The 15414-nt window shown below is 39.5% G+C and overlaps 1 protein-coding gene across 6 annotated transcripts in view; it reads left to right on the top strand.

Moving 5' to 3' along the window:
• ARHGAP10 (Rho GTPase activating protein 10) overlaps positions 1-15414 on the top strand; it is a 156076-nt gene that overhangs the window by 34027 nt on the left and 106635 nt on the right. For all 6 annotated transcript variants that reach the window (XR_012651565.1, XR_012651564.1, XM_075035099.1 and 3 more), the window contains exons 2-3: positions 10858-10953; positions 11040-11101. Coding sequence is in view for 4 of the 6 variants with exons in the window: in XM_075035099.1 (XP_074891200.1) it covers positions 10858-10953; positions 11040-11101 (158 nt within the window). In the remaining 2 variants the exon portion in view is untranslated. The remainder of the gene's footprint in view (positions 1-10857; positions 10954-11039; positions 11102-15414) is intronic.

Below are 15414 nucleotides of genomic sequence, written 5' to 3'. Positions count from 1 at the left end.
TATACCATACTACATAGTTGAATATTTAAATAAATATTTCCTGGCAAGCTCTGTTAGTAGTTATTGATGGCAGGAGCAATAACTTTATTATTCTGCCCAGGCAAATAAATTGCAATAATCAGAGAAGCTGGTAGGTGAAACGATGCTGGAGCATCAGGGCTTCCTCTAGCAACAACTAAAAGAGCAACAGTGAGAGCAGTGAAAGGGGAGTGGGAGGCTCATCCTTTACTTTCATGTTTCATGTATTTCAGTGCTTTCTGCTGTTTTTATTTATTTAAAGGAATCCTGTATTCAGTATACAGATGTTGAAATATTCTGTGGTGTATGTATATGGTTTTGGTCTGACCTAATTAGAAGCTTCAGTTTTAATGTGGTTTAGCCAGAAACAGCTCATGTAAGAGCTATCAGAAAAACTTCCTTCTGACACGCAACTGTTGTGTTGCTTTACATGTAAAATACTCATTTGACAGTTTTGCAAAAGTGTGTAATAAAACTATTTTTTAATTCGGGCATCTAGTTTAGCTACCCACTGCTATGCTGCCTGGTGCTTTTTCTGGAAACTATATATGACGTAAGTACAAGCTGTCCTCTGCACCACAGTTGCTGCCAGCTGTTTTTTCTGTCAAAACTTGGATTAATTTCACTTCTGTGTCTAGCTATAGCAAAGTTATTCCTGAACTATTCCCTCTTCAGGGGCTTGGTGTGCTCATCCCATCCTTCTTGATGCTGAAGAGTCACCCTGGCTTGCCTATGGTGGACAAAACATATACCTCAATAAATAAATAAAAGGAGTTTAATGCAAATCTTGCCAGAATTCTTACCCTCTGCATTTTGAATTTGGATTTTAATTTTTTTTTGTGTAGAAATGCAGTAAATTGTCACGGATTTTCCAAAATGCACTCATACTCTCATCTTGTAAATAAATAGCCTGAAGGTTGGGCACTTAGCATTACTTGGTGAATTGTAGATCTCAGCTGCTCATTTGTCCAATTCCTCGTCGTGTTTTCCCCTGTCCTCTCCCACTTGAATCCTGTTGCACTTGGGAAAATAAAGCTGTGCTATCTAAGGTCTTTCTCAGCCTGCTGGAAGAATTTTGCTTAATTTTCATGACTCATGAGCAGAGGGACTGGTGAAGATGTAACTTTATTTTCTGAACCTTTTATGGTCTTACTGATGACAAAGTATTTGGTAGCCATTTCGTATAACACTCTAATTATACGTGTGCAGGTGTGCTGAGTGCGTGTTTGGACATGTTTTGTTGTGGAGAAATTGCAGTATCTTGCAAGTTTGATCTCCTTGTGGATTTTTGTCTACATATGCAAATGTTCAGACAGGCAGTAATTCCATACAAGTGACAATATTTTGAGGTATCTGCCATTTATAAGAGAGAAAACACTGTGAATTATGCTCTTTTTTTAATTTTTTGGCAAAGGTTTTCATGTTTAGTGTTTGCATTTCTGCAGACTTGATACACAGCTTCATAAAATATTTCAAACCGTCAGTTGAACAGCATGTGCTTTTAAAGATGATAAAAATACTTGCTCTAGTCATTCATTAGGGAGGTGGCTCCCAGCTCTCCTTGTGTTTTGGCTGCCCACTTCCCATTATGGAATTGTCTTCTGACTTTTGAAAAGCACTAACACTCGCATGCATTGTCTGCAGGTGGCTGGAACTAAGCAGACAGAGAGTTCTGTCTGGAAAAAGGCCTTTATTGCATGAAATCCTGTTCAGGATTTATTTAGCTACAAATTGTGGGGAAAGGTGGTGTGTTGTCCCCCCCCCCCCCCCCTTTCCTTGCTGCTGTAGAGGAAAGAAAGATCTTGCTGAAACTATTGGTTGTGAACTCTCAGAGTTTACGTTCAAGCTCAATGGCAGCACATGTGACATGTGAAAAACCTACAAGCTGACGTGTTTGCTGTGACCTTCCCAGCCCAGGCTGAGTTGTGTTCCCCCTCCAGCTTTCTCAACTACATCAAGTTTTGGTCGCATGTGTGCTTTCTAAGACAGCAGACTTCAAATAATGAAGTCAGTCCTGTTTCTTGGAAGGGGGAAATCTCTGTGCCCTGGTCATGGGTCAGGTCCTCCTGCTGTGTTGATGTAACAGCTTCACCTGACTGCCATGAGTGAATTTTGATGGCTGAAGAAATTAGGTGGACATGTCCTGTTAGTTATTTGGATTTTGAAAAGTGAAGTGGTCTGAATTCAGAGAATATTTAATTTAAGATGAGCTGTGAGGGGTTAATGCTTTATTTTCCATATTCAGAGTATAGGTTTGATTATGTGGGGTTGCCCCCCAACCACTAAACTCCGTTGGAGAATGTAATGGCAAAACTGAGCTTCTGCCCAACAGTGAATTGGTCTTTTCTTTTGCAATCAAAATAATATTTCAACACAATATACTCTGTTTTATATAAATATTATTGTTTGGGAAATAAGTCTGGGAAAGAAAGCAATACTCCAGAATTAAAACATTCAGAATGCTGATATTGGATAAGTATCTTTACAATAAACACATTTTTTTTCCTGTAACTACTTTATTTCCTTCACAGAGTTTCTCAGTTGAGGAGAATGTTTTCAGTTTAAAGATTTTTTTCATCCTTAAGCAGTATAGCCTTCTGATTTACTTGCTACTGAACACCCTTGCATGTTTGCAAATTGTCCTTGAGTCATCAATAGCTTCGTTTAGGATATAAATGGTTTGTGAAACAGAAACATAGTCATCCTACAGAATAAATATGAGTAAAGAAATCATGAATAAATGCAGGGTGGCCTTCAAATCTGCGATGTTTTATAAGAATTTGAATTGAAGAATACAACATCTGGAAATTTATGTTCCACTTAGTGATCAGAGTTGTCTTATAAAAGACTTTAGTCAGTGTTAAAATTCTGCTAGAAAATTCACTACTCGAAGTGTAATCTCACCTTCTGAATTCATACATCTTTACAATAATAATCGTAAAATCCTGATCTCTGAAAAGGAATGTTTTCATCTCACGTTTTCTAATTCAGTCACTTTTGGAAGACAGTCCCCAGGTCTGTGCGACTTACAGAGCTGAATGTATTGTAGAAAGTTTTACCAGTGAAAGCTTTGATGGTACAACTGTTTTGGTGTTGTGTATTCAAACTATTGCTTCTGGATTGATGCAGAGTTTTCTTTTGGGAACAGATTATATACATAACATTGGTGTCCACCTTGCTGCCATTTAGTGTGGTATGATATAGGGAAACCTTTGCAGCAAATCCTGAACTGCTAGTTTTTGTCTTTTGGAACTGTGTGGCTTTGGTGGAATGCTCTCATAGTTTTCTGCACTGCAAATTTGTTATTCTTAGGCCTTGCTTTTTAGTTTACTACTTCTTTTGGTGTGTTTTGTTCTCAGAGACACGGAGGTTGTAAGGACCAGGAAGATAGTTATGATTCCTCTGAAGACAAAGTATCTTTGTGGTCCTCCACAGTGACTTCCATCATGACTCTTCAGCAGAGTCTTTAGGATACAGGTCTTATGTCAGGGTGATTGCAGGAATGTTTCTTCACCCCTGAAGCAGTGAATTTATTGGCAGGGTTGTAGGGCTAGCAATGCAGCTTGTCTTTTTCTTTCGTGAATTGTAACTGTGCTCCTGAAGAGCAGAACTGAAAGACTTAGTCACCATCTGAGCTGGCAGAGGGGTGCACTTTTTTGTAAGAGCTGTTAGAAATGCTCCGGGAGAGCCTTAATCTCTGCTGAGATACTACATGTGCCATTTTGCCTAAAGTCTGTGATGCAAAGAGGAAAATGCCCTTGGCAGGGTGGAGTAGGGCTGGCTCACTGATTTCAAAGATCCAGCTAAAAAGGCAAATAACCAGAGCTCAAGAAGGTGTGGTGCAGCTGAGGGACGATAGGAGCATGATTTGACAGTTTGCCCATACTCGCATAAGATGCTACTTTGTGACAGTTCATATATGGTAATTAACATGTTAATTAGCTGTTACTTGATGTGGGGGACTGTGGAGTTTGTACCCTTGTACTTGCAAGGGTAGAAAGAGGAGAAATGAGTTAAGTCCGTTTTCTTTGGTAAAAGTTGGAGAACTAGAGAAGGTAGGTAAGATGATAGGTGTTTTATGTCATTATGCTGCATACTTTCTATAGGAGAAAACAATGGTTGGAGGTTATAGCATCTAAAACATTTTGCATATCTGAAAATAAGAATCTACTTTGCTTAAATGTGAAAGTTTTCTTAACTTGCCTGTTTGATCGATGTGGAGAATAGTGGTATTTAGACTATGGGATTATGCGTTTGAAAGAAGGAAAATCACAGAATATGACAGAAGTAACCTTTGTAATAGAAATCTTGCAAAAATTGGGTGTTCTCTCTTAAGAGGTGGGAAGAAGGTTAGAATATCCGTCATGCCATTTACATGTGGCTTATTCAGGCTAAATAGCCTGTTTTCACTTGTCACTTAATAATGCCACAGTTAATGACCCCAGCATGCACTAAAACTGGTAATACGGAATGTCAAACATCGTGGAGGAAATATTTAAGACCAGTCAGTATGTTTCAGAGGCACTGTTCTGAAGAATGATATTTATTACCCCAATATTCAGTTTTCTCTCTTTTTCTTAGATTGGGCAATAAAAACATGCTTTTCTTTTTTTGGCTTCTAGGTGTTTGCTTCCTATTGTCATTAGTTGGGAGAGTCATGACAAAATTTGGACTTTTAGTGTAGCAGAAGAACGACATAAATTCCTATCTGTGATGAGTTAAAAAGAAAAATCCATTAGAGATTAAGATTCCTAAAATTGTTACTCATTTCTTGTAGTTACATATAAATTACCTTAGGGTTGTTTGTTTTTCATTTTATTCTTGCAAGTTCCTTTTTTCTGTTTGATGCTGAAATGCAAAGTGTTTTTTTTTCTTTTTTTTTTTTCCTTTTTTTTCTCTAGTTTGGTTACAAAAAGCCTTCCATGTTAAAATTTGAAAGACTTTTCCTGAAATATTGCTGCTGCTGTGTCCTAGCTCTTCCTCTTTTTCGTTGTATTTTGAAAATACGTGTGCACATGTGCGTGTAAACTTGATCTAAAGTAACTTCATTCTGACACCGAATTTCTGAGGGTTTTTAGTAAATAATAAAGCACATCATAACTTTAGTACAATTGGTATAGATTTGTTTCAGACCTGAGCATATGCATGTGAAGGGTGTGAAGCTGTCGACTGCTGGACTCTCAGGAGCCGCAGCTGGAGGTGCCTTTGGGCCAGCAGGAGCAGAATGCTGTGTTGCTAGTTGAATTAAACTGAAATGGTGAGAGGTTGTGGTTTTTCTTATTTGTTTTAAAGGTGTGGGATGGTCCAAATATGCTTACACTGTATTATGCTGGGGCGCAGGGGAAGTCGAGGTACTTGGCAAGTCAGTAATGAGTTGATTTTTAATCCTCAAACCTGAATTTGCTAAGCTTTCAGAAACTCGTGAGTTGCTGTGGGTAATGTGACATTGTCAGAACAGGACTCCAGAAACCTTTTAGTCTTTGAACTTGATTTCTCTTCAGGTTTTGGAGGGGAATGAATAACTTTGTATTTTAGCTTTTTTGTCATTTTCTTCTGTTTTGATGATTCTTTCAATATACTTATCAGATAAAAATGAGTAGTAAAAAGTTGATTTGGTTTTAGGGAGTTGGAACGTGTTACTGCTCTTAAGAATCTGCCACATGGCTTGCATCTGCTAAGTTGATAAGTAAATCCTGTTTATCCACCTTACTAAGGTAATAACTAAATCCTGTTCATGTTCTCAGTGTCGTGGATTATATTAGATTCATCGTTCACCTTGCTAAAGGGGACACAGAAGAGAAACACGGAGCTGCTTTAGTAAGCATTGAGATGGTGCATGTTTTGTACAAAACGTCATACAAGTCCATAGTGCAGCTCTTGGACAAACTGTTTTATGTACTCTGTTCCTCTAAAGCTGCTTCGTTAGCTCTTGCAAGTGAGATTGATGCCTGAGAAGAAGAGGGGAGAGGCTGACTCTCACTCAGCTTGTCCTTACCTGTTTCACGACGGTGTGTAGCTTGCCTGATCTTGGCCTACTGCGAGGAAAATAGATCGAGAAGTCTAATATTAGTCCTTAATGTATTAATGTAGCTTGAAGATGAGCTTGGTAGTTAAATCTAAGTATTTGTTAACCTTTTAGCTTTTTGAGGAGAGTATTGTTGAACAAGACCAGAGCAGTTTTAGCCCATGTTAAATAAAGCCACTAGAAATCTGTTATTCCTGGAGCATATCTGTTACTGAGATTTGTAGTTAGGATGAGGAATGGCGATGTAATTCCGGTCCTTCTTAAAGAATCATTATAGTAGAGCAAAAGCGAAGCTTGATGTAGAAATCTGTATTTTTGCATTAGAAGAACATTAACACTGATACAGAATGCAGTTAAAAGCAGGCAATTGTCCTGCCATGCAAAAGAGATCTAGGATAGCCTTAGGAAGCAATATTGTCTGTCTTCCTGCAAGAGTTTTAGTTTAGGTGGCTAACACTGAAGTTAGTACTGATCTTAAAGGGAGCGATTGGAGTCTGGTGCTGGGAGGGCTGGCCACTGCCTGGCAACTAATGGTGTTGTGTTGGCTTGGCTCAACTCAGATAAGGAACAAAAATATTTTCCTCCAAATCCAAATGGAAAAATGTGGAGGTATTTGTGTGGGGCACTGGCAGCACATCTGGTGCAGGAAGAGCTGACAGGAGCACTTGTTACCAAAGTGTTTCAGAGCAAAGTGGGGGAGCTGGTAGCTGTTCTGGTTTCTTCTGGTGTGTTTTTGAGTAGTTACCTTCAAACATGAAATAAATAGTGTACTGTTATGAACATTAACAAAGAGAGAAAATTAAAAGCCCTGGTGTCCTTATGTCCCTCCCTTCTCTCTTTGGAAATGTCTATGTCTTTCTCTTCAGTCTTTTGGTCAAAACATTTAGCAGATGCTTGGTTTCTTTTAGCGTTTTAAGAAAGTGAGTCTTTGAAATGAGTCTGCCTTACGAGTTTGCCAGGATTACATTTTATTCAGGAAAGAGTGTTAGTGTTTGGTTCCTCCCTTTAAATGCTAGCAGCAGCTTTCAACAAGCAACAACCCTCTTCCTGCTTCCTGTATCTATTTGGTGTTACTGTGTAGAATGTGGAGATTAAAGGGAATAAAATAATTACTTTCTGGCCCCCTAAATTCTCGCTGTGTTTTTTCAGGAGGCTACAGCATTATTTGGATAATCAGTGTAACTGGCTGTGCTGTTTGATACATACTGTACTCATGCACTGTCTTATTCTAATTTATGGAGCTGGAATCCATGTGTGTTTACAGTTACATAGCACATACTGGTCTTGCAAGCTCTAATGCTGATGTGGAACAATACTGGGATGTATCTGTCAGTGCTAGCCGAATAATTTTGCTGTAGTAAAGGTCTTCTGACACAGGATGGAAGAAAGCCAAGTTACATTTATGAGATTTCGAACTTAAGCAGCAATGCTCAGCACTTAAATCGTAGCACAGTAGTAAGAGAGTATAGTACTTATGGCGATATCAGCATCTGGCTTGCTTTTATAGAGTTTTATAAATGCTTATAATTATGTGAATGAATGTGTATGTACTGTAGGATATGTGGAATTTATCAGGGTAAAGGCTGGAGCAGTTTCATGCTGTTTGCCCCACAGTGGAAGGTTTGACTGCAGACGGTCTCAGGTGTCTCCCCCTGGCCATGGTTTGTGAGGTGGCAAGAAAATCCAACACAGGGCTGTGCTATCTTTTTGAGTCTAGCCATCACCCTCATAATTTTTCCTGTGCTGTAGCAAAACGAGTTCAGTGTTCTTGATCTGCTCCTTTGAGAAAGTTTTCCTCCATCTCTACTTGATACTCAGTTCTGTTTCTTTTAGTTTAGTAAGAGGCAGACCAGAGACTCTTCCATTCTTGTGCATAGCTGGGCACTAGCGGTTCTGCCCAGCAAGGTGCTAGTTTTATGTTAGACCAGTGCTATTTCAGCATAGGGAATGAAAACAGAATGTGACCTTAAATGTAAATTTAGCTAAAATAAAGCAAGACTGATGGATGATATATAAACATTGGAGGATGAATCTTGTAGTTAACAGCTGCTGACTAAGCAGGATTAAAAATCTCTTTATTTTGGCAACAGTTAGGACTCTGATCGTTGCAGCAGTCTGTTGAACCAAATGACTGGAGTGTTCTTCCCCCAGTCAGGAGGTTTGTTTCTTCCCGGTTACATCTTGCAACATGTGATTGTTTTTTATTTTGCTGTAGTGACTTCTCACCTTTGTTGAAACTGCCAAGTTCTTAAAGTCTGGCAGAAAATCTCTTCCTATTTCGTTGTCTTTTCTTCTAGGTGTTGGTTCAGTAGCCAGGTATTTGCAGTTTTTCTTGACCCATCAGGTCATTCTTCTGTCCCCCAAACCCCCAACCTCCTCCCACCCCCTGAAGCTTTCAAAAATTTTCTGGAACAGTTCTTAAACGTTTCAGAGATGACTTGTGGAAAGACATTGCAAAAATTTAATGTGTCTTCATGGCTTTACTACAGGAACTCTGAAAATCTAGCTTTGGTATGTTAAAAGGTTACTGCTTCCAACCACCTAGTCAGCCCTTTGGTCAGTAATTTTCAATCCCTTAGCAAACTAAGTGAAGAGAAATGCATGAATGTGGCTTTCTGACCCTGTGACAAGCTCAGTGTTTTGATTCAGGCCCTTCCCAATTTGACTGAACATGTTGGACTTTGCAGTGAAAGAGTCGGGGCGTGGGCACAGGTTCTGTCTGCTGTCGCTGTCACTGTCACCAAAGAGGGGGCTTTTGGTGGCAAGGTGGGATATGCAGCCGTGCAGGAGGTGGTTTCGTACTGCTCGAGAAAGGCTTATCAAAGCCCATAGCCCACTTCAGTATTTTAGTGCCTTTTCAGTCTGTGAAGGGGAAAGGGGGTGGTGCGTGCATGCAGTGCTGCATGCCTTCTTTTAACATGTACCTTGCTCAACATTATTTGAATACTTCACCTCTACAAATGGGAGAAAACATAATAAATAATTCCTTCCTTTTGCATGGGGCTAGCTTTCACATGACAGGGCTTTGGTAGAGGATTATCGGATTCAAAAAAATTAAAGAAGTTTGGAAGAGTGTGTGTTGTTGGACCCATTCTCCCATAAATAAACTCTTTTCAGCCTTGTGTTGTGACCTGGCTCACATATAAGCATAACATTAGATGTTTAAGAAACTTGTTATTTTCCATCTTTAAGCCTTTCACAGCTGGCAGAACTTGTTTCTTTTGCTGGCACTTTATGAACAGCCTTTTAGCCCACAAGACATTTGAGTTAAAATACCCATGTTTGCTTTTGCGTGGGAATTTTGTTACTTTTTCCTTCGACCTTCTTGTCCTTCTTCCTTCAACCCTGTGCAGCATCCTTCTGCTTCATGGGTTGAAGGGTACATGTACAGGCTTTGGAAGCAGTTGCAAAAGGGAGGCGAGTACCTGGCAGCATGGCGTCACAGGGAACGGCACTGTTACACAATAGGTGAGGAAAGGACTAATGAGAAATGGGTGAAAAGAAAGGAATGTGGAATGGCGAGGATCAGAAAGCAATTTTTCATTTTAGGTTGTGTCTTGCTGTTTATAGAGTATTTGTGACTTATCTTTTAAGTGGTTGAACTGAACTTTCAGCGCAGCATTGTATGTTGAAGTTGTACTTGACTATGACACGTGATAGAACATACGATGTGTTGGATGCAGGACCTATCATAAAGTGTTTTGTTTTTTGTTTTTTTTTTTAAAACGAACAAACAAAACAAGAACAACAAAAAAAGCCCAAGTTTGTAGTCTTTTAGCTCCAGTTAATATTAGAGAAAAAAATGCTTAGCTGGTCCATTAAAAGTGTTGTTCTTAGCCCTTCAGAACTGCATGTGATACGAAAAAGATTATAGATTAACTAGATATTTCAAATTGTCCTTAACCTTGGCTGGCAACAGAAATGTGAGTAAAACCTTTACTGCTGGGTAGGAGTGTACTAGGACATGCATCCTTGCATCCTTTTTTTCCATTGAGCAATTCCATCCTTCCAGAACTCATGACATTCCCAACCTGCACATGTCAGCACAACAGAAAGGTGTATGTATGTTGCTTATTTACAGCTTTATAAACCTTAATAAGGATTTATAATGATGATATTGTGGCTGAATATAGAGTCTGATTACTTCCTGAGAGATGTAAGAGTGCAGCCCTCTGACCCCAAATTGTCAAACACCAATAGGTAAAAATTGGGTTGAAGAAAATGTTTTAGGAATATTGCAAAACAGGTATTATACAAAATTAATTTTAATGCTGTTCATTTAACTTAACTTTTGGCATAGTTTAACTCCATGGAATTTCTAGTTCCAGTGCAACAATTCTTTTAAATTTGCTTTATGTATAAATGTTTCGCTCGCAGAGCTGTCTATGTAAAGTATATAGAAAATCCTAAGATGCGTATTTGTGCTGACAAATACACTAGTGAATTTAGGTTAGTAGAGTAAGACAACTGGCACAACTTACTCTGAGTATTGTGCCTTAAACTTCTGTAGTTACAGATCTGTTTGTATGGCCTGTGCTCTAAATTGTGGAATAGTGAAGCATAAGAATAGGTCTAATACTATACACATGATTACACTTGCTTTCTACCATATAGCCTTTTATCAAGAAATCTGTGTGACAAATTCCCAGATGAGATCAGAAGAGGGTTAGACAATATTGGATGTTTTGTAATGGCCTTAGGCAGACCTATGTTAAGAGTTGCTTGTAAAAGTTGATTATTCTAGGGGTAGGGGGATCTTCCAGCCTTCCTAAAATGATTCCCTAACCTTCAATCTTTGCTTCTTTTCCTTGCAGACCTTTCAGCAGCCCAGAGAAAATTTGCCCATTCTCTGAGAGACTTTAAATTTGAATTCATTGGTGATGCCGAGACAGATGATGAAAGATACATAGGTAGGTAAGAAGTGACTATAAGTGGCTATATCTTGCCATGCCATTCTGCAACATGATTAAACTTTCTTTCTGGTTTTGTGTTACAGATGCATCACTTCATGAGTTTTCAAACTTTTTAAAAAATCTGGAAGAACAAAGAGAAATTTTGGTGAGTTGCAATAAAAATTTTAAAAAGCTGTACATATAGCAAAGAGTAAGATGAAAGTCAGTTAAAGTTGCTTACTGCTTTGTTAACCACCAAGATGTTGATATCAATAAGTTAACAGTGAAAACTCTCATTGTGCAGCCTCTGATTCTGTAGTCTAGAGTTACAGACAGCAGCTAGTTCTCATTAAAGAAGAAAGCTGTTAGGGTAAGGACAGATAACTATGAGTTGGTTTAAAATGATGGTGCCCTGATAAGTTATGGCTGGGGTGAATGGGAAAACCATCTTAAGGTTGTTTACCATTTACAGTAAAAAGCAAGATGAAAGACTTAATACTGCAGCAGGACACTCAAGGTTGGGAAGTTGGCCAGATTTGGATCCAGGATCTCTGTGGCTCCAGCCTCAACACTTACGTGGATTTGGGATGCAATCTGTTGGCTGGATGCAGTGGCAGACTTGCAAACCTTTTCTTTGTGGGTGAGCTTTCTGGTGGAGGGTTGTATCTGCAAACGTAGTTGCTCTGTTGTGTAGAAGGGAGCATTCTTCATTCACATGCCTGTGATTGCTGAGGGTTTTAGCGTAATATGGGTCATGTTGGCTGCACATAGACTGCGGGCTGAGAACTCTGCAATACACCTTGCTATCTTGACTTCCTAATTTGTCCAGAAGATGGGGGGTTTCTTTCTGGATGGTACCATGGTTCTCCTCTGTAGTTGCATGCCCAGCTTTCGTTTCAGAGCAGGCATTCATAGAGCAGATGATGTGTACCCAATTTTCTTCTGAGTGTGATCAGATCCTGCATCTAGGAAATGGTCTTAGATCAACTTAGATAGCAGTTAGGTTCCTCAGTATTTGCCATGTGATTATATCTTTATCTTCCTGGAAGTCAGTGACCACTTGGCATCGCTGAAAGGAAACTGCGACTAATCTGTGTTCTGTGCACACCTCTGCCAGAAGCTGTGCCTGCAGTGTAGGAGTGTGTAGATAAGTGAGAAAATAATTTGTGAACGTTTTTTTTTAAACATTTTTCTCTGGTAGTCCTGAGCCTGGTAATAGCCATGATTCCTTGAGTGTGCTGTGTTGTGTCCTGGTATGTTGTTCTGTTCTGGAACCACATTTGGGTCAGAATTAGGGTCTATGTGGTTCCTTGCACATTCCTGAAGAATACTGTCTTTATATAGTAGAGAAGGTTTCTCAGTATCTCGAGTTTTTTTGCCAAGTTGTAGGGATTTTCTCAAGTATGTTTGAATGCTGCTTTTGTTTTTTGTAATTCTGAAGTATAGTCTTTACTCTGCTTTTTCCTGCCATCCGTAGCTATATGTTTTTTAATGAAGTTGCATACATCTAATTAGTGAAAGTCTTTGGGAAGTTTTATGATGAAAAATACTTTATAGCCTGTCGCATTGTTGTCCACACTGTTTTGTTACCAGGTTTTTGAGAGATGTCAGCTTCAGGACTTCAGAATTATGTGGCATGTTTCGGTGGCTGTATCAATAGATCTTCAGCAGTGATAGATTACCAACACAGTAGGCTGTGCAGAATCCAGTGCTGCCTGTCTGTATAGTAAAACACTTCTGTTTTTCAGACTGAATGCTGTGAAACTATTACTTTTTTTTTGGTATGATGCCCGTGCTTACGCAGAAGGCATTAGCACACTAAGAGCTAATTAATGTCAGTGTCTTGATAAGAAAAGGATGAAATGCAGTATTTGTTAGAACAGTGACAGTTTGATGAAAAGCTGGGGATTATAAAATATTATGGGGCAAGTATTTAATTCCAAATAGAAACATAATATATTCTCTGAGTTACCAGATGCATGGCCTTTTCATTGCATCTGCAGTCTAGCAAATGTTATGTATCATTTCTAGAGTGAGTTAATAAAATAGAGGCCGTAAGTCTCTGAGAAAATGATTATGTGGTGGCTGGTAAAGATCATTTTCAGTGGCTGTTGCTCTGAATTTTGTTTTTTTTTTTTTGACTTCTCAGTGGATATTTTGACAGTGGCATGAGCTCTAGAGATACTCCTGTGGAGAATATTAGGGCATGTTACACTCACAGATGTTTGGAATCAGGTCAGGGATCCAAAGACTTTCCATTAAGATGCAAAGTATATAGCAGGATTTTTTTCAAAAGCGTTCAGTCATCTTTGTTAAGAATGCTCTTTATTGAGCATTTTCCCCCTTACTATTTTGAAGATGACCAGAAGGTTTCTGACGGCTCGCTTCAGTTTCAGTGCAGAATTGCAGATAAATTTCAGTCACATAAAGTAAAATTAAAGAAATCAATGAATAATTATAGAACTAAGGGTATTTCAGATATTGCTGCGCATTTAAATTTTTAGGTATTTGAGAAAAGGTTTTTTTTCACAACTGTATTGTAAATGAAACAAATTTGTGCTTAAAATACATTGTAAACTGAATTTAAATACTTATCAACCACACTTCTCATGGTTTTCTGAAAGTATTGTTTGTGGTGAATGCAGACACCATAAAACTTTCTATTAGTATTTACCATAAATTTACTTGTTTGGTTATCATTTGTCTGGTGAATATTTATTTCGTGAATATTTAATAATTTCATTTAGATGTTGGAGTCTTGCACGTCGTGGTTTTACCATTTGTCCCATCTCCTTCAAAAGCTGCTGGAATTATATCCCAACTGTCAAAGGATTCAGTTGCTTGTGAGAAGGGAAGCTGATGTTAATCCAAACATTTCACTGAAATTATTACGGAGTGGCCAATACAAAAACAAATTACATTTTTTCCATAGCCCTGTAGCTTGGTGACGTTTCCTAGGGCAGATAGGAAATAGGTCACTTTGTCCCTGAGAATGTTCTGGAAATTATTTTTACATGTTAAGGTTGAATGGAGTCATGGGACTTACATTGTGCTCCTTTGACATTACGAAAGTGTTATGGAAGTGCAGGGATGAAAAGGAACTTCACAAGGCTAGTAGGAAAAGGTTGGGGACGAGCAAGCACCAACATGGCAATACTAAGATGCTCTGTCCCACTACCTGGCCATTCTCCTGCTTGCCAGGGAGAGCACCAAACCTCCCTCCCAGCCCCAGTTCTCCTGACAGCAGAAGCAGGTTTGATTCTTGTGATGGACTCAGAACAACAGGCTTCTCTGGCTGCTCTCATTTAAGTGGCGATGAGCAGCGCAGGGCTACCTGGTAGGTACTGATCGCCTGTGGCTGTTATCCCTTTCCTCCTCCTTCACCTTTTTACCACCTTCATACCTGCCTTCCTCCATCCCATTCTTCTCCCAGGTGACCAGCCTGCCCCCTATTAGTTTTCCCTGTTGATTCCAGTCTTGCTAAGTCATAATCAAATCTGGTAGCACTTGTACTCTTCCCTCAGTAATCTCAGCAGTACTTGCCACTACTGGTGTGCCACCCCGATGTGCTGGCTGTGCATGCTTCACCTCCCCGGAGGTCCTCTGTCCTGCCCTTTAGCTGCTTCTAGAGTTCACCTGTTTCTCACGTAACTTGCTCTTAACCATGCTGGAAGTGCAGTCAGCCCTCACGGCACTGTCTGTAAATTTCGTCAGCGTCTCTCATGGTTATGGGGCATGTCCAGCCATCTCTCAGATCCTGTCTGGTACCATTTCATGTCCCATTTGGTTAGCTTACTCCCATGCCAGGCAGGACTGAGTGAGTTGGCTGCATTTGCCTGCAGCGCTGCCAGAGGTGTGACTTCCAGTGTTCGTGGATAAGGGAAGAGCAACAGATGTCATCTACCTGGACTTGTGCAAAGCGTTTGACACTGTCCCACATGACATCCTTGTCTCTAAATTGGATAGTTGTGGATTTGATGGATGGACCACTAGGTGAATGAGGAATTGAATCATTCAGGAAGCTTGGTTGTGGTTTCCTATATGATGCTTGAAATGTCCTCTTAGCTGAACAGGTATTTTTCAGTTTTGCAACGAGGATATTGTTTTCTCATTCTTCCCGTGGTTTATTTGTTAAGACCAGGTTGCCACCTTTGCTTTTGAGAACGTCATGTGGGTCAGCATCGAAGACTTCATTGAGATCAGCTACTGTGCTGATCTCAAAAAGGAAACTAGATACTGTTCTTAACAAACTCAAAGTAGCTTTTAACTTTCTATAGTGTCTTCCAGGACTTTTGAGTATCTGAGTTGCTACATCTGGTCTGTAACTTTCTCAGTTCCTGGTTTCTCCTGCTCTTCTCACTTTTAAGTTGCTGCTGTGTTTGCTCTTCTACCATCCTCGGGGACCTTGCTGCCTCTCCCTTTAGTTCCTAAAGTACTCTGAAGCAAAGCCCCTTCTGACATGAGTGCGATTAATTCTTC

Source organism: Buteo buteo, chromosome 1 (genome assembly GCF_964188355.1).
Source record: "Buteo buteo chromosome 1, bButBut1.hap1.1, whole genome shotgun sequence".
Taxonomy (NCBI): Eukaryota; Metazoa; Chordata; class Aves; order Accipitriformes; family Accipitridae; genus Buteo; species Buteo buteo.
The sequence above is the reverse complement of the archived record's forward strand: the minus strand, read 5'-3'. Positions and strand labels throughout refer to the sequence as shown.